This window comes from Protopterus annectens, chromosome 10.part0, assembly GCF_019279795.1.
Source record: "Protopterus annectens isolate FY-2018-M chromosome 10.part0, PAN1.0, whole genome shotgun sequence".
NCBI classification, from domain to species: Eukaryota; Metazoa; Chordata; order Ceratodontiformes; family Protopteridae; genus Protopterus; species Protopterus annectens.
The window spans coordinates 1,163,576,363-1,163,598,218 of NC_056744.1; the positions used below are offsets into that span (position 1 = coordinate 1,163,576,363).

The 21,856-nt window shown below is 40.1% G+C and overlaps 1 protein-coding gene across 1 annotated transcript in view; it reads left to right on the top strand.

Moving 5' to 3' along the window:
* RAD54L (RAD54 like) overlaps positions 1-21,856 on the top strand; it is a 652,988-nt gene that overhangs the window by 253,102 nt on the left and 378,030 nt on the right. Inside the window, exon 11 of the mRNA XM_044085902.1 lies at positions 12,584-12,658. Within this exon, the coding sequence (XP_043941837.1) occupies positions 12,584-12,658 (75 nt within the window). The remainder of the gene's footprint in view (positions 1-12,583; positions 12,659-21,856) is intronic.

Consider the following 21,856-nt stretch of genomic DNA (forward strand, 5'->3'; position numbering starts at 1 on the left):
ATCTTAAAGACTGTTAGAGAGGTACTTTGCTTGACATGGAGAGTGAGTCCATTCCATAGATGGGGGGAGTCTTTGGGACAGAAATCTATCCAGCCAACAAGTTCTATTAATGTCACAGACCAGGTTGAGGCCTTGCGTGCAGGTTGCACGAGTGGAGTTTGACTTGCGGATATGCAGCAAGTGTAGTTCCTGCATCTTTTACTAGGAACTGTCAAAGGAAAACTGAGATATGGCCTACTGACCTAGTGCAACCTTCAACAGGCATTTGACATTAAATGGCCATCATGGTGCATTGTCTTTCAGTTAAAGATAGATAAATGACCTCTTTTCATATATATATATATATATATATATATATATGTGTCTGTCTGTCTGTGTGTGTGTGTGTGTGTGTGTGTGTGTGTGTATATATGGGTCTACTTCATTTCATTGAAAGTTCATTTCACTGAAAATGAAATCACTGGGACCATGTCACTGAAAGCTCACTTCACTGGAAACTCATTTGACTGCAACTCATTTTGTTGAAAGTTATATATGGCCTTTTCCCCACTGTAATGTGATCCTGGAGTTAGTATATATAGTAAGGAGAGTGTGGGGGGGGGGGCACAGCCCCGCACATACTTTGGTTATATATTGAAACAGTTATTCTTTGGACTTGTAAGTATCCATGTGTATAGTTTAAAATGTTTATAATATGAGGGGGGGTGTGCCCCCCACACTCCCCTTACTTTATATACTAACTCCAGGATTGCACTACAGTGGGGAAAAGGCCATATATAACTTTCAACAAAATGAGTTTCGGTCAAATGAGTTTTCAGTGAAGTGAGCTTTCATTGAATTGGTCCCATTGCCGCCTCACAGCAAGAGGTTCTCCAGTTCAATCCTCGGCCGGGGTGCCTCCTGTGCAGAGTCTGCATGTCCTCCCTGTGGTCGCGTGGGTTTCCTCTGGGTGCTCCGGTTTCCTCCCACATCGCAAAGACATGCTGTAGGTGGATTGGACAGTCTAAATTGGCCCTTGGCTTGAGTGTGTGCATAAGTGTGCCTTCTGTGGAAGATTGGGCGCTGGGCTGGCAACTTGACACCGTAAAACTCCACTGCAAATCATGAGCTGACAGGTGATCCGCTGCGGCAACCCCTAACCGGGACAAGCCGAAATTTGACTTTCAGTGAAATGAGTTTTCAGTGAAATGAAGTAGACCCACACATACATATGTATATATATATATATATATATATATATATATATATATATATATATATATATACACACACACACACACACACACACACACACACACACACACACACACACACACACACACACACAGTTTTCATTACATCAGAAGTGCATATTTTGTATATTTCCCTGAATAAATAATTCTTTGTCACTGTAAAGTTGTTGTTGTTGTGTCTTTCGGCTTTTCCCGGTTAGGGGTCGCCACAGCGGAACTCTGGTCTGCTAATGATTGGTAGTTGATTTTTGCATGCCGAGTTACCAGCCCTGATGCACAACCTTCAACAAAGGTTCGCCCATTCACGCATGTCTCCACGCAGAAGATGCTCTAGCTGAGAATCGAACCAGACAGCGTCTTACTGTGAGGCGACAACACTACTGCAGCACCACCACCGCGGATTTTGTCACTGTAAAGTTAATGTCATCAAATTGAACTGCACTGATAATTACTGTGTTATGGATAGAAATTATTACTGGAATGCATTTAAGGTTTTTAACAGTAGAGTATCAGTGTGAAGGAATGTTGCACCTGCCTTTTGAAGCATGGTTACCTATAAATTTTGCTAGAAACTGTCAAAAGAAAATATGATGTATTGATTTATGCCAGGTCATGAAATTGAGGGTTTTTAAAATAATTTTATAGTGACCATCTGTTTTTCTTGGGGTAAATACATGTGTGATGCCCCATCACTGACCCAGTAATCAAAGAGCCTCAATCCTCATCACTGGCAACAGTGGGAGATGCACACACTGGGAGCATGACAAGTACACACACAGTAAATTGCAGTTTCCCTTAAGAACACACAGAGACCACAGTCAGTCTGGGCCTGGGTTCTCCCTCTTTCTCCAGATCCCCAATAAGACTTCCCACTAGTACAGATATGGAGTTGGGCTCTCAGCTAAGTGGCCAAGCCAAGACCTCCAGCACCCTCTCAGTCCAACCATTGCTTCATGTCCCTGCCCAAGTAGCTGACACACACACACACACACACATTGATATTTAATTTACACACACACACACACACACACCTGGAAAAGGCTGGCACAGGTTTACTAGCAATGCTCCCTTCTGCCCAGACTGTAAGGTAGTTTTGACTGTCACCAGCCACTCCTTATCAGCTGCTTTAAGGCCCTTAACAAAGGGTGTCCAATCTTACTGTGTAATGATACTATTAATCCAAATGGTAGTTTGACCAAGAACAGGGCTATAAATATGCAAATACTCTCAGAGCTTAAATATGTCTCACAAATATCAGCCACAATGAAAAGTTTAAATATATTTAATAATAAATAATAAAAGAATAGGAAAATACTGAGTTCAAACTCGCAGGAAATATTTAAAACAACATTGCAGGACAGTCTCAAATAAATATAGAAAACATCTAAGCTCTACTTCACTATATTCCTAACTGTGTCTAAGAGAAATTACTGTACCATACCATAGACTTACTCATAGCAAGGCAAGACAGATGTGGTGAGCGGGTTTTCCAGCTGATGTTGTCAGGTCAAAGACAAATACAGAATGTTATGTCTCTCTCTCAGAGTTTTTAAATTAATATTTCAAATATTACTGCTGTGGTAGCTGTCAGCATGACATCACTTCTTGTCATCTGACTATCAGTTCCAAGGCTCGCAACCATTGATTTTTAGCATCTACCTGTGTAAACTCACAGACCTTAGATCTTTTGGCAAATGGTGAAAGTCCTAAATAATTTACATTCCCCCACATTTAAAGACCATACAAAAAACTTCTAGTTCAAGACATCGTCTCCTCTTTTATTACATGGTTATAAAGTAATTTAAGTTTTCAGCAATTCTTCTGAAGCTAACTTCTTGTGTTTCAGTCCCCATTGTTAAAATACATATACATCTAAACAGTTACAATAGTGTATATACATCTGTGCTCAATATTTTACAAAATATCTCTTCCGCACACATCTGTACAATATGACATGCAGTTCTAATAGAGTTGTAATGCAAGCAATTGCATCATGCTGATATTCACAAATGACACACAACCACTTACAAAATTCCAGATAGCTGGGCTGGCAGTATCTCCTTCTGCCACACTTCTATATAAATCATACTAATATTCAAATGACATATAATTATTTACAAAATTCCAGATAGCTGGGCTGGCAGTATCTCCTTTTATTACAACATGTCTTCTGTTAATGGTGAGTAGAGCAGTACTAGACCATCTTTCCCGGTTTGACACATCTGCATATGAAGTAAAAAAATTATGGTAAGGTTTTTGCTACAGGATATACATTTTCCCCTACCACAGAAATTTAGATGTGTTTGTAGTGACATAGATTATGTTAATATAAAGTTATGTATATCTTTGTAAATGAAATTGCCATTGAGATGCATTCTGTAGATGTGAATCATGACTTATGTTGCTAAGAAAGTTGGTAGAAGATTTCATATGGTTTCAGACAGTGTTGTACATAGGTAGGTACAAGGAGTAGTCTGCATAGTCATTGGATGCTGTGTCATTTTCAGCCATTCAGGTCATAATAAATACATACATTTTTTTATTTATATGTATATATTTTTTCTCCCCGTTGCCTGCTGACCCCCACCTCCCCTTTTTGCGGGAGGGGGAGCATGACAAGTTTTCAGTGGTAAAATTGCTGAAAGCCACTTCATTTTTGTAATTTTCTTCACTGCTGTGTGACCGTGGAGTTGATATGTATAACTTAAGATGTAGGGAGTGCCCCACTTGCTGGATGTTTGTCCCCCTGCAAGAAAAGCTTATTTTGTTATTCAGCAATATACTTTTTCTAACTCATTGTCCCTCAGACACATTTTGTTCAACAAATCATCACAAGTCCCCCTGAGGTTGCACGTCATGTAGGATTCACAGTTTTCTGCTTAACCCTAACCCCATTACTTCCTTGATGGCTGACACACTGCAGAATCCAATCTGATGCTGTATGCCTGATGACACATGCTGGCTTCCATGTATGTGCTGATTCTGGCTACAGCACTTACAAGTTGTTTGGCAGATAAGCTGATACTTGGTGCTTTTGTCCAGTGCTTGTACCTGAAATCCATTGGGTTAGAGTACCTTCTTAATGCCGTGGTAGAATACCCTCCTCCAAATTGTGGAATTGGGAGGCAGGCATTGGCCACTTCTCTGTCATGTCCCAATCCCTTCTGACTCCTCCAGTATCCAACTAGCTTCTTTGAACCCAAGCTATCTGGGTTGCACTGTGAGCTTCATCGTTCTACTGTGTATAAATGTATAAGTGGCATTGTGGTTTGGAGGTAAGCTCTCTCCTCACAGCTCCATGGTTCAGGGTTCAATCTTGACCTCTGTTGTTGAGTTTTGCATATTATATGTGTGTATGCATGGGTTTTCCCTGTATATTGTGGTTTCCTCTCACCTCTCAAAACATACTGGCTGATTGACTTTACTAAACTTTTCATATATATGTAATGTTGTATTTATCATTGTTTATTATTGCTGTTATAGCCTTATTCATGGTTGGAAGGAGTTTATGGACCAGCCCACTAACCTGGGTTGCAAACTATATATAAATAAATTAGTATACTGTAATCATAACCAACAATAATTCATCTTACAAATGGGATATGCTATTTGTCATTTAAAATGCTACAACAGAAAAAAATGTATTACTTGTACTTACAGACATCAGGTTGTCTTGTCATTTTGCTCTTAATGTACAACTATATCTGAAGAGATACTGACATTTGTAATAAGGACTAAGTAAAGACAGAACAGCCAAAAGAAAATTTACTATAAAGCAGTATTTATTGGTTCTTTTCAAATTAAGAAATATGTAAGCTATTAAAAATACATTGCATTGCTATGAATGCAGTCCCAAACCAAATGTGTATTTCTGATTAAATGTGATATTTCATTCTTTTAAAGGTTGCATCATAAAAAATTAAGTTATTTTTTCCATATTAAAAATTCAAGATGAAGTTGATTCTTTACCTTTGAGGTCTAGGAACACTGTCTAAGGGTGTTTTTAAGTAATTGTTTAAGCATCATTCAATGAAAAATTCAGAAGAATATACCAAACCATGTTAGAGACAGCTTTTAATGTACAGGGATCAAAAATAGCCAGGAAGAGTCAGCAGTTTAGGAGCAACCTTTTTGAAAATTGCTAGTAGTAAAGAGTCAAGCAATTAAATGGAGCATAACAGTAAAGTTAAATATTTATTTATTTTATTTTATTGTACATTTGTTGACCGGGATAGTCCGACTGGATACATGTCCATTTTTAGCGGAGGCCCGAGGAGAAAAGCTCCATACTATATACTACATACATACTACAAAGACTTTATCATATATAAATATATATAACTTTTTACAATTTCCATACAGACTGACATTCTAAAAGGATATAACATCACTTGGTTCCACAATTTAATACATAGCTACTGGATTATTAACCAAATAATTAAGATATAGTTACTTAGAGGCAAGAAGTCTTCAAAAGGCGTACAGTTGAGGGGGTGGAAGTTAGTCAGGGGTAAAGCAAGGACATAGCCATTGTGTTTTAAAGAATTGTAGAAGGTTTTTCTTGAATTGGGGTAATGAGGGCTCAGATGGTAGGTCAGCAGGAAGTGAGCTCCATGTTTTGCCAACAAAGTTGGCAAACAGAGCCTCCCCAGCTGAGTTGTTAGATTTGAAAGTGTAAACTAACATTTTGTTGGCGGATCAGAGAGACCTGAGGTTCTGGTAGGGAGTGATAAGGCTTTTAAGAACAGGTGTGTGTTCAGGCTGGTAGAGAGTCTTATGGGCAACAACTAGTTGGTTGACCTTAAATAGGTTATGTAGTTCAAGCCACCCAAGTTGATTAAGGCTGAGACAGTGGTGGATTCTGTAGGCTGTACCAGTGGCAAATCTGGCAATGTGATTATAGCAGCTAGCGTATTTGTTCAAGTCATTTTTACTCAAGTTTGTGAATAAGGGGGAGGCATAGAGGAGGGAAGAAAGTAGGTGAGTGCAGGCAATAACAGTCCTAGCTAGGGGAGTTAGGAAGGGTTTATTCTTGTAGAGAGAACCAAGTTTTTTATTAACTGTTTTAATCATATGGTTAATATGCAAGACAAACATAAGGTTATTGTCAACTATTACACCTAGGAGCTTGGTCGAAGGATCTGGAGAAATAATGGTGCCGTTGTTAGATTTTATGGTGAAGGCTGGTCCGATGGACCTTAGAGATGGGGAGAACAGCAGCAACTTAGTTTTGTTGGGATTTAACATGAGACAGTGATTAAGAAGCCAATTTTCAACTGTATTAAAAGCATTTTGGGATAAAGACGGCAACTCTGTTGGGGATGTGACTGAGCATATAAGATTCGAGTGATCTGCGTATTGAATACAAATAGAGTCCAGGATGACCTTGTGCAGATCGTTAATAAATATAGAAAATGAGAGGTCCTAAGATGGAGCCCTGGGGGACTCCTGGAGTGATAGGTAAAAGGGTGGATAGGTTATCCTTACATAGGACTGCCTGTTGCCTACCACTCAGGTACGATTGGAACCATTGGATAGCTTGGGTGTCTAGGGAGATGGATTTCAGTATTTGTAGAAGTAGTTTGTGGTTTACCATGTCGAAGGCCTTGGAAAGGTGGTTCCGGTTTTGATTTATGATGTTAGTGAATGAGAGAAGGGCAGTGGAGGTACTATGGTGTGATCTGAACCCATGTTGAGAGTTCGTCAGGAGTTTGTTAATGATAAGATGTTTCAGGAGTTGTCTATGGATCCATTTTTCCATTTTTTTTGGCTAGTGGAGACAGGATAGCTATGGGTCTGTAATTTGAGAGCTCAGTGGAGCTCCCTCCTTTATGAAATGGAATAACATGGGATATCTTTCAGATGGAGGGGCTGGCAGCTTTGGATATGGTTCTGTTGATGAGGATAGATATTGGGTAGGGCACAGCATTGGCTGCTTTTTGTAAATACTCTGCTGGGAGTAGATCTGCAGATAGGGTAGTTGGTTTTAATTTTTTAATTAGTTTTCTGATGAATGATGTTGGGACTGGTTGAAAGTTAAAGGTAATTTGGGCACTGGATGTTGTAATTGGATCTGTGCAGCTGTGGGATAATTGACTAACTAGATGCTGAATAGTTTCTGCAAAGAAGCTATTGAAGGTATTGGCAACCTCAGCTGGTGGTTTGTCATTAGAAGTTGAGGGAGTAGGGGTGGTGGATTGTCCTGGATGGAGAAGTTTATTTATGCCTGCCCAAAATTTTTGGGGCTTAAGTCGGTGTTTCTATTGTAGGTGGCAATAAGTTTTTTTGTCAGTCATAACAGATTTTTTGTATCGTTCCTTAGCTGCCTATATCTAAGTTGATCAGTAAGGGCTTTAGTGGTTCGCCAAGTGGCCCAAGCTTTATTTCTAAGTGAAATGTTTTGTCTGGTTTGTGCTGAAAGCCATGGGGCAGCTTTTGATTTAGTTCTAATAGAGCGTGCTGGTGCATGGGTGTCTAGAGTGGCTAGGGATTTGCTATTAAAGTATTTTACTTCTTCTAGTGGGAGATGTTTTAGAACTGACCAATTACACAGTTTAAGTTCATTTTGGAAATTAGTGAGGTTAAGGTTTTTCTTGTTCCTAATCGTTATATAGGTAGGTTGGTCAGGGATGTCAGCCTTTTGTCTGATAAATATAGGTGAGAAAGTGATCGCTTATATCGTCCGGTAGAGTTCCTGCTTTGTACATGTGGGGATGACTATTAATAAGTATCCAATCTAAGGTAGTTTCTTTATTGTTGGGTTTAGTTATCCTAGTGGGGGAGGATATAACCTGTGTGAGTCTGAAAAAGTTGACATGATATACAGGGGGTACAGAGGAACAGGAATACCAGTCTATGTTAAAGTCTCCAAGAACAATGGTTTCTTGGGGATAGTTATTTGACAGCCAACATAGTATATCCTCTAAGATTTTTAACAACAAATGTACAAATATACAGTGTTAAAGCGTTCACTTGCTGAATCAAATTACATTCAAATGGAGCAAATGCAGTACATGCTTTAAAGGTAGCACATCTTTTTATTAGGATTACCTGTTTTTCAAGTATATCAGGCAAACATTTACTAAATAAACATTACCCTTTGCCATGCATTTTACTTATCAGAATGGACAGATGGAAAAGTCAGTTTGCCCACATAAAAATAATTGGGCTTAGGCAAGCAGTAGGCTGTGTGCACCCTAATTTGCCTGGACTTAAACTACTGTAAAATACTTATTTTCCCTAAAATGCAATAAGGTTTAATAGCGTTTTATCTATTTATAGGTATTTTCTTGCAAACCTATTTTATGGATTCAGTTTATGTTTTATGTATCTTTTTGCTTTTACTTGCATGTTATTTTTATTGTAAGATGATTGGTTACAAGCACTCCAACTTGAACTTGGAGCTGCTGAGTTGTTTTATAGGTTCATAGGTGTGTATTAGGCTAATGGCCCTGGAGCCTTTACAATCCTAGCCCATAGGATTACCCTGGCATTGTGCCACCCGACCTCAGTTCCTAGTGCCTCTGTCGGGTAGAGCCACTGGAGTGATCCCCAGGGTGAATTTTCTTTTTCCCTTCCACTCATCAAGATTTCTCTTGAAAAGGGCCAGTGAGATGCTCTGTTTGACATGTATGGGAAGTCTTTTATAGCATGGGCAGTCTCTGGGTTATGCACCTGTCCCTCCAGCACATTCTGTTGATTGTGGTAATGAGGCTGAGGTCTCTGGAACGTGTTGTGTGCAGGGATTGGGATTTCTTTAGATGCAGCATTTCTAACAGAGCTGGGTCAGACATGGCTTTGTATGTCAAGCAGAGATCGCCTCTAAGTTGGCGATATGAGACAGAGAATAGTTGGAGTTTTTTTGAGCTGTCCATATAGGACAAGTGTTTAAGGCCTAGGATCCTCTTTGTGAGGTACTTTTGCAGCCTCTTCAGTTGTTGCAGGTGTCTAGTGAGGTACATGCCAAATGGGGCATTGTACTCGATGATTGGCCTAATGAGGGAAGAGCAGAGGGATACAATTACCTCTTTCTTCCTGGTTGCAAAACCCTTAGTAATGAAATGTGCCACATTGAAGGACTTTCTGACCACAGTGGCGATGTTGTGGTCAAAAGAGAGGTTGCTGTCAGCCTGTGTTCCCAGATCTTTTATAACGCCTTCTTGTTCAGTGGACTACCATCAATGTGGTAATTCATGGGAACTGGGTTTTTCCCAAAGGGGATGATGACACATTTTTTGGCATTGAGCTTAAGGCCATGGCTGTGACACCAGTCATTGGTCTCAGTGAGGCCTTTCTGTAGGATGTTAGCATCACTTGGGGAGTTAATAATAGCTCCCAACTTTCAATCGTCTGCGAACTTTGTCAGCCAGAGTCCCTTCATGTTGGCCTGGACTTCAGAGAAGTAGATACGAAACAGGAAAGGACCCAGGACCGAACCCTGTGAGACTCCACTCATGACTGGTCCGCAGTCTTACTTGGAGTTAGCTACTTTCACACTGTGGGTTCTATCTCTGAGCCAGTTTGCAACCCACCTAGTGATATAGTGGTTGATGTCTAGCTTAGTGAGTTTTTCTGTAATTCCTGAGTAGGCAATGGTACCAAAGGCCTTGGCCAGATCAAGGTAGGCTGTATGAACCACCTTGCCTTCATCCACAGCTCTGGTGACTGACTCAAACAAGTCGACCAAGTTGAGCAGGCTTGATCTACCCTTCACAAAACTAAACTGTGTTAGATCCAGAGTCTGGAGATTCCCACTATCCTTCTTTATTAGGTACATGATGATTTGTTCCATAGCTTAGCATATCAGACTCGTCAGGCTAATGGGATGATAGTTCCCAGGGTTTGTAGTCACTCCTCCTTTGTGGAGAGGGATGACTGTAGCAGTGTGCCATTTGGTAGGGGCAAAGCCTGAGGTGAGGCTGTGATTGAACAGGGCATACAGGTGAAGTTCCAGTTCACTCTGTAGTTCATATAGTACACAGCCAGGGATATTGTCAGGTCCCATAGAAGCTGTATTCTTGGCCTTGGACAGTGCTGTTTTAACCTGCGCTGCAGCAGTAATACTGGGTTCCTGGCAATCTACTGATATTGTGATTGGTCCTTTGTGGGGGGGGGGGGGGGGCAAAGTTGGCACTGAATCTGTCGGCCAGTATATTGGCAATATCTGTTGGCTCGGTATAGGAGGTAACATTGTGCAGTAGCTCAGAGCAAATTTGGGTATTGCTATGGAGATTCTTTACATAACTATAGAAGGCCTTGTGGTTGCCTTTACTATCTGCTGCAGTTCTGTTTTCATAGCTAGCTTTAGAGGATTTGAAGAGGGATCTCAACTTTTTGTTGAGGCTGATAAGGGAGTTTTTTCAGTCTTGGGACTTCACTTTATACTGCATTAGTTTCATCCTCCTGTTGTAGAGTTTGTTTATGGCAGGGGACCACCAGATTGGCTTCCTTTTTGTTGGAGAGCATCTTGGTTCTATTGGGTATGGCGAGAGCCATGCATTTGTGTACGTCTTCATACAGTGAATTGGTGTATGATTCGGCGGTCATGCAACTATTCTCCATTTGCATGGGTGCCATGAAGTTAGCCACCTCTTTTTTTAGGAGCCCAAAGTTAGCTTTGGAGAAGTATTTCATGGTGATTACTTTTTTTTGGGGGGGGGGGTTGGATTTCCAAGGTGATTAGTTTGTGGTCGGATCTAACCAGGGAGGAGTTGACTATTGCTGTAGAGCAAAGGTTACCCCTGTTAGTAATGACTAGGTCAAGGATGTTGCTACCTCTAGTGGGGGTAAGAACGAGCTGGTCCAGGGCATTGGAATTAATGAATTCCAGGAAATGTTGGGCAAGTGTATTGATACATGAGTAGTTTTCCCAGTTAATGGAGTGGTAGTTGAAGTCACCCAGTATGAGAGTGTTAGGTTGGACCCTAATATTCTCCAGGGTGCTTAGGAACGTGGAGTGTGAGTCTTGGGACATGATTGGGGACCTATAGTGTCCGGATCCTTTATGAATATGGAAACACCACCACTTTTGAAGCTTCTTTCCAAGTTCTGGGGCCAAAAGGTGTGGAATGAGTTATAGACTGGTAGGGCAGGTAGGTTAGGTAGTCACCATAACTGTAGATGATTAAATAGTTTCCAAGTGCTCTCAGTAAACTGTTCCTTTATCACTTTGTATTTTCCTATATTTTTCTTTGTTCCAAAATGAATACAGTTTGATTGTGGAATGTTTGCTGGGATTCATTAACAGCCTTAGTCAATCTTTTTTTGTATTATTTTTTGCTTTAGTGCAGAAATGGAAACTGATATATTTTATATTACCATATAATTTGACCACCTTTGGGGTCATATTAGTAGGGTATGGAATAGTGCCATGCTGTTGTGATATGGTTCCTGAAAGTAGAATCTTTTATATTTGCCACTTTTGACATATCTCTCAACTGCCCAGATTTTTATAGAATGTACAGATTTTGCCTCATATTTTTGGTTATTCCAACAGCTTTCTAAGTGTATTAGAAATATTTAAAATATGTCTCTGTTTTCTGGCATCACCCCTCCCCCTCCATTGTTTTTGGTTTTGTCCACATTTTTGTAATAAGATGTTGAGAGGTATGACTTTTGGAAAAGCTAGTGGCAGACATTGAGCTTTGTTGCAAACGTCTGCCCTGGGTCATGGCTGGTGTTGCATATTTCCAAATTCTACTGTACTTCAAAACAACAGTTTTTTTCTAGAATCTTGACTTTATGCATTGATCATTCCATCTGTGAGTGTAGTCTGGTCTCCCTTGTCCAGCAACGAATGATAGTGTAGCCACTCATCCAGAAACTAAATCCACTCCTCTGTAAATTCTCAGTTCAAAATCAGGAGGACTACGCTGGTAAAGTAGATACACTAGTAAATAATGAATCACTAAAGGGACAGCATTTCATTCGTACTGCTGTACCTCCTTACATTAGTATTAATAATAATGTGTCTGGGTGAATCAGACTTTGACTTCAAAAAGTTAACTTTTTTCAGCTGCCCTTGTTTTGGCAAAGGATTCATGTAGGTGATCTGAAGTCTGGCTTTTAAGAGCTGATAAAATTTACAGTTCTCTAGCGTTTCAAATGCCTGCTCTTAGATTTAACTGTGTAATGGTATCAGCAGTTTTTAAAAGAAAGTCAATGTGCTTTCCCACTGAGATCTGATGCTTGTCTTTTGTCTTTTCCCATACTGAATACTTGCTTGTGATTTCTGTTTTTCTTACTTGTTCTAGCCAAGAATAAAATACTAAAACGTTACCTCCTTTGGTTCTAAGATGTGATCTAGAAGGTTATATGAAAATGTAATACCAGAATATATTTATTTCTTTTAGATGTTTAATCAGAAGAACATCGGACATTCTTTCAAAATATCTTCCTGTGAAAATTGAGCAGGTGGTATGTTGCAGGTAATGTATCACCCACAGTACTGCACTAATTGACTCCTCTTGTCCCACACCTAACCTTTGACTGCTGCCTTTGATTTATTTAGACTCCTCCATTTTCCTTCTCTTTTTTTTTTTTTTGGTTGCATTCTGGTTCTTGTGACCAATTCATGCATTTTGTTTTGCCTTGCATATTGTTCTTTCATTTTTTTCTAGTGTTGTGTTTTATTGTCTTAAGTCTCCTTCTGCTCTAACCTTCATTGTAGCTTTTCCATGGACAAACTGAGATAATTTTCCATAATGTCCGCATTAACTATAAGAAAGGAGGTGAAAGGGGCTAATCTGTCTCCATTCTATATAAGGAGCGAGCATGCCTCTCAGTTGTCCATATTTTTGCATCATAGTTTCAGTCTGCTCCTCATAAAATTTGTGATTTTTCTGGCAAATCACTGAGGATTGAATTTGTTAAATTACATACATTTGAGTTTCAGACTTCAGATCCTTCAAAAAATGCATGCTAACACAAATCCTCTTATTGTATCAACTTTTAAATTTGAAAGAACAACATTTTGTCCCTGTTTCTAGCCCTTTGTCCTCCATTTTTTTAGGCTTTGGACAGATTTCTTTTTCTGATAAGTTGAAAGATATGAGGGTGAGTGGTTTGCCCCCATGAAAGATATAATTTTGATTTATGCTTCAAGTTAATCTTTTTAAAATGTAAGTGGAATGTGCAGCTTTACTGTGAAATGAATGTCTTCAGATTAGCTGCTGCTGCTGTGTATTTTCCTCCCAGTAGCCCACTAGCTTTTTCTTTTCATTTTCTACCACATGGACAAGTCTGTCAAAGAAGCATAACTGGTTTCATTTTCTTAGTAGTGTCTTTTTTGATGACATAGCTCCTAATTTTATTTGTAGTATTTCCTGCAATCCTCTTTGTTTTACATATTTATGAATGTGTTTGCAATTGGTGATCTAGAGTACAGTCGACATTTATGACAGAAAGTGCTGTTTACACAGAATGGTGAAAATGTGGTCAAAATATGGGGAAATTGTTTGCAGTTTATTGAACAGCTAACCTGAGATCTTAATGTTTTTTGTGGTCATCCCTATCACTACTGCTAATTAGTTCCAGGCATCATTCCATTTCCCTGTACGGTCTTTTGCAGTGTCAAAGGTTGGCTGTTATAGCTACCTTGATGGCATAAAGAGATAAAACTTCAACTACAGCCTAGGCAACCCAAGTATGACTAGCAGTTCGGGTACTTGATGTAGGCAGGGAGAATGGGCATGCCCATCCTAGGAGGGAGGGTGGTTCTCAACCAGTTTCTTCCATAGCTGCAATGATAGAGCCACACTGGAGAGCAGAAGCTCATCACACAGTGGGGGCAGGGGCTAGTTTGGGAGGATGTGGACATGGGCATTGCTGCCCAAGTCAGTGATGGTAGCCCCTGTCAGTGCATGTAGGGGAGCTTTCATAAGCAGACTGGAGGCTGTAGGTGGCCTGCAGGGTTTAGGTTCATAAATGAAAAAAATGCTGTCATTGTCAGAAAGCTGGAGGGAGAAAAAAGCATTATTGTGGCTGCCTAGGGGATGTCCCCATGGAAGCTTGATGGCCAGCAGCCATGTGGGCCAAAGTTATACAATTTTAAAAAGTATTGTCTGCTATAAACTCACCCCACCTCCCAAGAGCAAACATTTTGTTTGTACCTTTTTAACCCCCCCCATAAGACACAAATTAATTAAGCACAAATGTCTTTTATGTATACTTTGCTCTTTACCCTTCATTATTATTGCTCACCTGTTGTAAGCTTCTTGGCTCCACTAGGAGCCTTACAAATAGGGCAGAAGCCTAGTCCCGCCACCCCCCAAAAAGAGAACTATCTGTTGAACATTAGGATTCTTCCTGTCCCCAGGCTAACATTTCATCAATCAGGTCACCAGCATTAGAGATGGGAAATCTTGGGGGATTCCACTGACAATAAACTCAGCACTTGTGTACCTCCTCATTCTGCTCTGACATATTATAAACCTTTGCGATTCTGCAATCAATGGAGTTAAAACCCTTCTAATCCACATGCAACATTCCTGCACTGGAGTTAAGGGGAATATGCAACCTTGGTAATCCCTACCTATTTATAACTGTTCTTGTAATTTGTATCTCTTAACTTGCATAATGAAAGGTTTAAACATTTGCTGATTAAAAAGTGTATGCCTTGTAAATGTAGTTGTGATTTCCAGATCATTTGCCTGGACCACCACAAGAACTGCCTTTTTCATGTGTCGATAGATCACAGTGCTTGACTGGTTTTGCTTCAAATATGTGACTTCCTGGCATCAAGGAAAGAAGCCTGAAGACTTTGTAAGAGCTCTCTTACTAGCAACTGCAGGGTGGCTGGTAGTGTAGGGACCACACAAAGGACTCCTTGTAATCCGAGTCAGGAGAATGAAATGAACAAAATAAGTGATTATTGGATTCAAGGTCTAATTAGGTCCAGGACTGGGAACACATCTAAATCGCACTGCACTTGTGACGAGTATTGATTCTACATTTGCAGCATCATTTTACTGTAGTCTGTGTCCCACATGATTTGTATATATTTATTTATATAGGTTCATAGACAAGCACTACGCTAGCTGCCCTTATGGGCCATTTTAAGCCTAGCCAGTTTCCCTTTTTGTGCTTGAATTAACCTGTCCCATTTGGTTAGAGATTGACCATGGACAATAATTATATATTAACTGAATCACACCCATAGATAATTTGAGGGGATCCATACATATGATAAAGCATCCCATGCCTCTGTCCATTAGTAGTATAGGAGGCAGCCCTGGGGTAACTTTTCTGTTTCCTATCCATAGATCCATGTTGCGCTTGAATATGGACAGAGATGAACTTTCTTTTATGTGGATGGGGAGTCTGTTCCAGAGCAGCGGCTCTAGTTATATCTGTTTCTCCAAATATAACTATCAAAAAAGTCCACAGAACTGTCAAAGCAGTGGCAAATGTTCTGGCAAATGTATTATCTATGGTTGTACTTACTGCACCAAATTTCATCCGGCAAAATGTAATACTCGACCACTTTTGTCTGTTGATGCAAGTAATATCTCTGCAAATGAACATTCAAATTAAAATGCAACTCTGACAGAGTAACATACTGTACGCTTCTGTTCCCTTTGCACTAAGGCAATTGGTCTACTCCTTGCTTAATATAGCCTCCTAAAATTAAAAGCCTGAAAATGTCCAGAAAAACAATACATCAGTAGACATCATCATCATCATCAAACTTTCCACAGGAACAGCAGCAAGTAAAGAATACTTGGCATTTAACAGTTATCATCAATATTCCAAAGTGCTTGACTGCAGTTTAAGTCAGAGAATATTTATGCAATCTGCTCCATTTCTTACCAGACGCTCGCTGGCATTGACGTTCACACAATATTACCCACATTTCAACCGCTACTAAATTTGGACCATCATGATTTCACTCTCCTGACTGTATTCATTAACAAATGGTCTTGCGCTACTTCACTACTGTATCTCACTCTCATCAGAGCATTTTAATGCTGACTCAAGTCCCATCAGCACAAATATGACATTACCATATGGTGATATTAAACACTGCAAAAGAACTAAAGTGCTAGCATTATTAGACTTAGTGTTAAGCCCTCTAACAGCAAATGAAGCCGCTTCTCTCTTCTTTTCATGTAGCATACGCTTTAAAGACTTTGGTAATGGTCAGTTTTGATTCAGTTGCTATTACTTCTGGCCAAATAAATGTCTCTGTACTTCTGAAACACTACTTTTGAGTTTTTCTCATCTGACACTCGACTTTGTTCTTCTTTTTCTGTTGAGCTGAGTGCTTCTCATTGAAAATTACAAGGCGCTAATGTAGGCCGTCCAGCTTATGTGTCTGTGTTTTCTGCATTTTTCAGTGAATTAACTCCGTTTAACCAATCTTCTTTTGTGCTCTTGATTTCTCCAACTGGGTGTACTTCTTTCGTAGGAGGTATCTTGACATCCTCAGTGCTTTCAGTGAAAACCACTGTATCTGGCCACAGATGAAATGCTATCATTCTTGGTATGACATAATTTTTATCTGATGACAATTTGTTATTCTCTGCCTTCTCCTGGCTCACCAGGGAGAATTATTTTGTTGAGTGAATAGCGTCAACAACTGTATTTTTTAAATGCCTCCTTTCGGAGTTCATGAAAGACCAGGTTTTATTCACAGATGTAGTCTTTTTGCTATGTGGTATGTTTTTGCAGGTCCAGAAGCATCCTTACATTTATTTTTATTGTTATCAGCTATATTAGAATACCATAACCTGCTTTTTAGTTGGTTGAAGCTTTTGTACTTGCTTTCTACCATGTACGGTTTTCCTTATTTAGGTTCTGGGAAAACAATTTGGTTTGCATTGCAGGAGTCTTAGAGGTTGCTGTTCTTGTTTATTTGCTTATTTATTTGATTAATTGTTTGTGTGTTTATTTAAATTTGCACATTAGCAAAACTGATTTGATTAAATTAGCGATCATCTTCCTACTTGTCAATCAGTGATGGAGGTAAGGTAGATTAGAGACATGTCATTAGGAGCGGTCATTGAATCTCCAAATGACTTTGGCCATTCTGATTTGTTTCAAACAAATAACTGGTGCCAAAATCATGGACTGAAACTTAATGCCAAAAAAATACATTATTGTATCCTTTGGGATGTCCTGTACCCCAGGGAACTACCACATTGACAATACACCCCTAAGAGTTGACCCAGTTGTTTGGGATTTGGGAACTTCTGTGGATAGTTACCTACCTTTTGACCAACATGTGTCTATTGTTTTAAGAAAACCCTTCTGTATTGCACAGCTTATAAACAAAGTGATTGTGTCTAGATTTAGGGATGTCATTGTCCCCTATTACTCAGCCCTCATTACACCAGTCATTGAATATAATGCTTCCTTTGGCATGCATCTGTCCATACACATGCAACAACTAGAATGTCCACAGAGATACCTTACTAAAAGGATACAAGGCCTAAACAACATATCCTGTATGGGCCAACTCAAGTCCTGTCACTAATACACTCTGTATCCTACAGACTATATGACCTGTGATGGCATACAAGGCATCCTCCAACCCATTACTGATAGATTTACTGCGCATCAGCAAGTCAAATGGCATCAGAAATACTTGGTTAGGGATATAAACCTCTTCTGCAACATCAACAGAATGGTTTGGAAGGACAGGTACATCTTGCAGCAGATAAAACAAAGTTTATCCCTGTTCATATTCAAACACAACTTAAATCTGTGGATAAGAAACAAAAATGTACCACAGGGCTGCTCTCTGTGCTACTAATGGGCAGAAGCAGCTCCTAAATGCTTTATCCCTTGCATGGGTCCCTCAAATTATCTATGGTATGATCCCAGTTATTCTCAGTGTGGGTAGTATGTAATTATCAACTATGGGATGGGTAAAACCAATCTATAACCAAATGGGACTGGTTATTTCAAGAACACAAACCAGGAACCAAAATCAATCAAAAAAAAAAAAATACAGACTGTATGAAGTGACGAGACCACAAGGGACAGCGTCAGCAGCATATGCTATATTTCTTTTTTTTTTTTTTTTTGGTCAAGATGTAAAATTTCCATCCATGTGAGCCTTCATAGTTGTGCATCTGGCAATACTGTCATCTGTCTTGCACATGACATTTCATGCCTGATATTGGCTTGCACCTTTCAGTTGTTCATGCCACTTGGTGATGGTTACTTTTTCTCTTGGATATCACCTAACACAATAAAATCCTAAAATACCAGGAGGCCCAGCTTGTCAAGCAGCAATGAAAAATCACAATTAAAATTCAAACCTTGATAAATTGCCATGATCCTTTCTAGAGTCAGATTGTCTATCGTGAGGATTTTGAGCTGGGGTGGTGGGGTGCTACCCCTACCGAGAGTGCAGCTGGGAAACAAGTGAAAAAATGTTAGGATAGTCCACCACCAGGATGCACAGGTTCCACTATTTTAGTAACCCTGAGTGGCTTGCCCTCGGTATAACTAAACTTCCTCCAGCTCTTCCATGAAAAAGAACCCCACAGAAAAAGTGCTTAAAGCAGAATAGTGTTGAAGAGGCCAGTGACACTGCTTTGGACTTGGATAGCCCCCATGCACTCAAGGGTGCCCAATGTCAGTGAGGTGCATTTGCACCCCCATATCCAATGCCTTTTTTGTCTGAGTCCTCTGGCACAACCCCTCGGGAGGCCACCATACCTAAGATTGCTTCACAGGTGCCTGACTTAATAGAAGTGAGGGAGATGTTATTCAAGTGAGGGAGATGTTATTCCCTATACTGTTGGTTCAGAAGCAAGTCAATGGAGACCTCTTCAAGCTCGCATATGTCCACCCGTATTCCTTGGCCTTTAAGGCATACCAAATGCCCAGCGGCCCACAGTTTCATAGGTCAAGCATCCAAACTGTGAAGAACCACTGGTATCAAGGGTACGCTCTGTTAAAAGAAAAAGGGAGCATTCTTCCAAGAGGAAATCAAATACCCCAGATTCAGAGGTAGAGGAACTGGTGGTTGTGAACCAAATGTCTCCAGCTTCCTGTGTATACACTGATAATGACGGCATCCTTTTCTGAACCTTGCCACCTGAGGAATTTTCTTTTGGAGATGCCCTTCACAGGATGAAGAAAACCTTCATCTGGGAAGCCAAGGCATTCTCCTAGGCACAGATCAGATATGAACAGTTTGTAGGCCTTCCAGAACAAAGGCCATTGACCATCAGTCCTGTGTTGGAAGTCCTGAATGATATAGTTTGTTTTGCATCCTTGCAGCCTGATTCCTAGCGTCCAGATCCATGACTTCTGTAAACTCTCACAAGATTTGTGTTGCAGGTCCAGCAGTGGTGTCCATGGATTCTACAAGGGGTCCAATGTGACTGTAGCCAGAAATCCTGTTCACAGTTACAGGGAGAGTAGAATAATTGACCAGGATGGAGGGAAAAGACTTGCATCTGAGCTGCCCCGGCCATTAAGAACCTCAATTGTCAGCTTCATGGACTGAAATTTCAGAAGAACTCTCAGAACTCTCCTTGGTCAACTGGGACAGAAGGCAGAGGGAGTGGAGGATAAGGGTATTTAGAAAAGAAACACTTGACATATGTAACTTCAGTTCCCATGTTGCAGGTCACCGCATGAAATGTGGTTACAATGCTGTAGATGTCTCTTACAGGGCAGCTGCTCTGGGATCAATAATTAGACTTGATGTGGTTAAGGACTCATCCTGTTCCAGAGTATGTGAAGGTGAAGCTTATCAATGACACTCTAGTTAAGTGTCTCCACCCTTAATAGTAACATGAGGTATAAAAACACAAGCTTCCTGCAGTTTTAAAGTCTTTCAGTAAATCAAACAACTTCCAATTGTTTGTTTGTTTGTGTCTTTCGGCTTTTCCCGGTTAGGAGTCGCCACAGCGGAACTCCTGTCCGCTAATGATTGGCAGTTGATTTTTTTACGTACCGGCTTCCAGGCCTGACGCACAACCTTCAACGAAGGTACGCCCATTCACGCATGTCTCCACGCAGAAGATGCTCTAGCTGAGAATCGAACCAGACAGCTTCTTACTGTGAGGCGACAATACTAGTTAATTTCTATTGCTAGCAGAACCCCTTTCCCGTCCGCCAATAAATGTGCTTCCATTCAGCAAGCATTTATAGTTTCAAACGCAGTCAGTAGGGTAACTTATGTACAACTGGTTAGGCTGCATAAAAAATTCACTTAATAGCTCAGAGTATTCCTTCATAGCAAATTTGATTTTTTTTAAGTACTGATCATTCCGTACATGCTCAGACTGATTGGCTTTGCTAGTGTGGCAGCTGTTTCCTTCTTTGCTCCCTTTCCACCCCCTATTTCCCAACCAACTAGCAAATATAAACAACCTGTGACTCTCCCACTAATTTCCACCAAAGACCCACACCCTTAAAGGTACAAACATAAATCTCATCTCTGTCAGACTTAGAACATACTCATGCTATCTTCATCACTGAAACAACAGAGAAGAAACAACATAGCATTTCCACCCCAGGTTAAATATATACTCCATATGATTACAACTTTGAACACTTAACACAACAGTCCGCATTGCTACCAACACCCTAATGTACTCTGTCTTTATTCAGTTCCTCGTACTCCTACTCACTGTCCAAATTTCAACATGTGATCTCATTCTTTCCTCATTTATAATATCCTCTCAAATATTGACCCTCCCTCAGACTTGCGCAGGACCTCAGCCACATCCACTTACCCCTAACTCTTTCACTTATGCTTTAATCAATGCCAAAAGTATATTTAACAAACTGGATCATATTGTCATCTGTTTAGCCTTCCACTCTCCTAATGTTAGCTATTACAGAATCATGATTCAAAACTATCACAAAAACACTCACCATTTTTCCCCAGGTTACAAGTTTGACTCCCACTCCAGAGTAAGGAATGGCAGTGGTGTAATGGTCCTACATAAATCCACACTTATCTTTTTATCGTCACCCATGCCAGCCCCTTACCTGATCATGGGTTAAACTGGATTCTCATTAAACTGCTACTCAAGTCATCTACCCCACCATGTGCACTTGCTTACCTTCCACCCCTTGCCACAAACTTCAAAACACTTCTGCATAACATTCTAGCTTTATCAACTCTTAACAAACACATCATTATCCATGGTGACTTTAACCTTAAATGATCAACACACTAACCTTACTGGCATATGGGTAGTAGTGACCTGCCTCCATATCTCTAGCAGTCTATCAAAACTCAGAACTCCTCCCCCTGCCTGTCTGTGAGTGTGAGGGACCAGTCACCTGTGAGGACAGGGACTGCTTTTCAAACCCACAAACAAGACCCATTTATTTTTCTACTGCCATAGTTAGAGAAGGAACTTGGAAGACACTGCTGCTAACTCTGGAACAGCTGCTGAGCTCAAATAAGAAACCCTTTTGGGGTTTTATTTCCTCCCTCTGTCTTTTCTGTCAATGCATGAATAGTTTATTCTGCTGCTTTGACTGATTTTTTTTTCAGAGTAGAACTTTAATATGCTTCTGTTTTTACTTTGACTAGCACAGTAAGACCTGTTGATTAAAAGCTTCATTTGGAAGTTTTGGCATGAAACTTGCTGATACTGCAGTTCAAGCTTCATTTGGAAGTTTTGACGGAAAACTTGCTGATATTG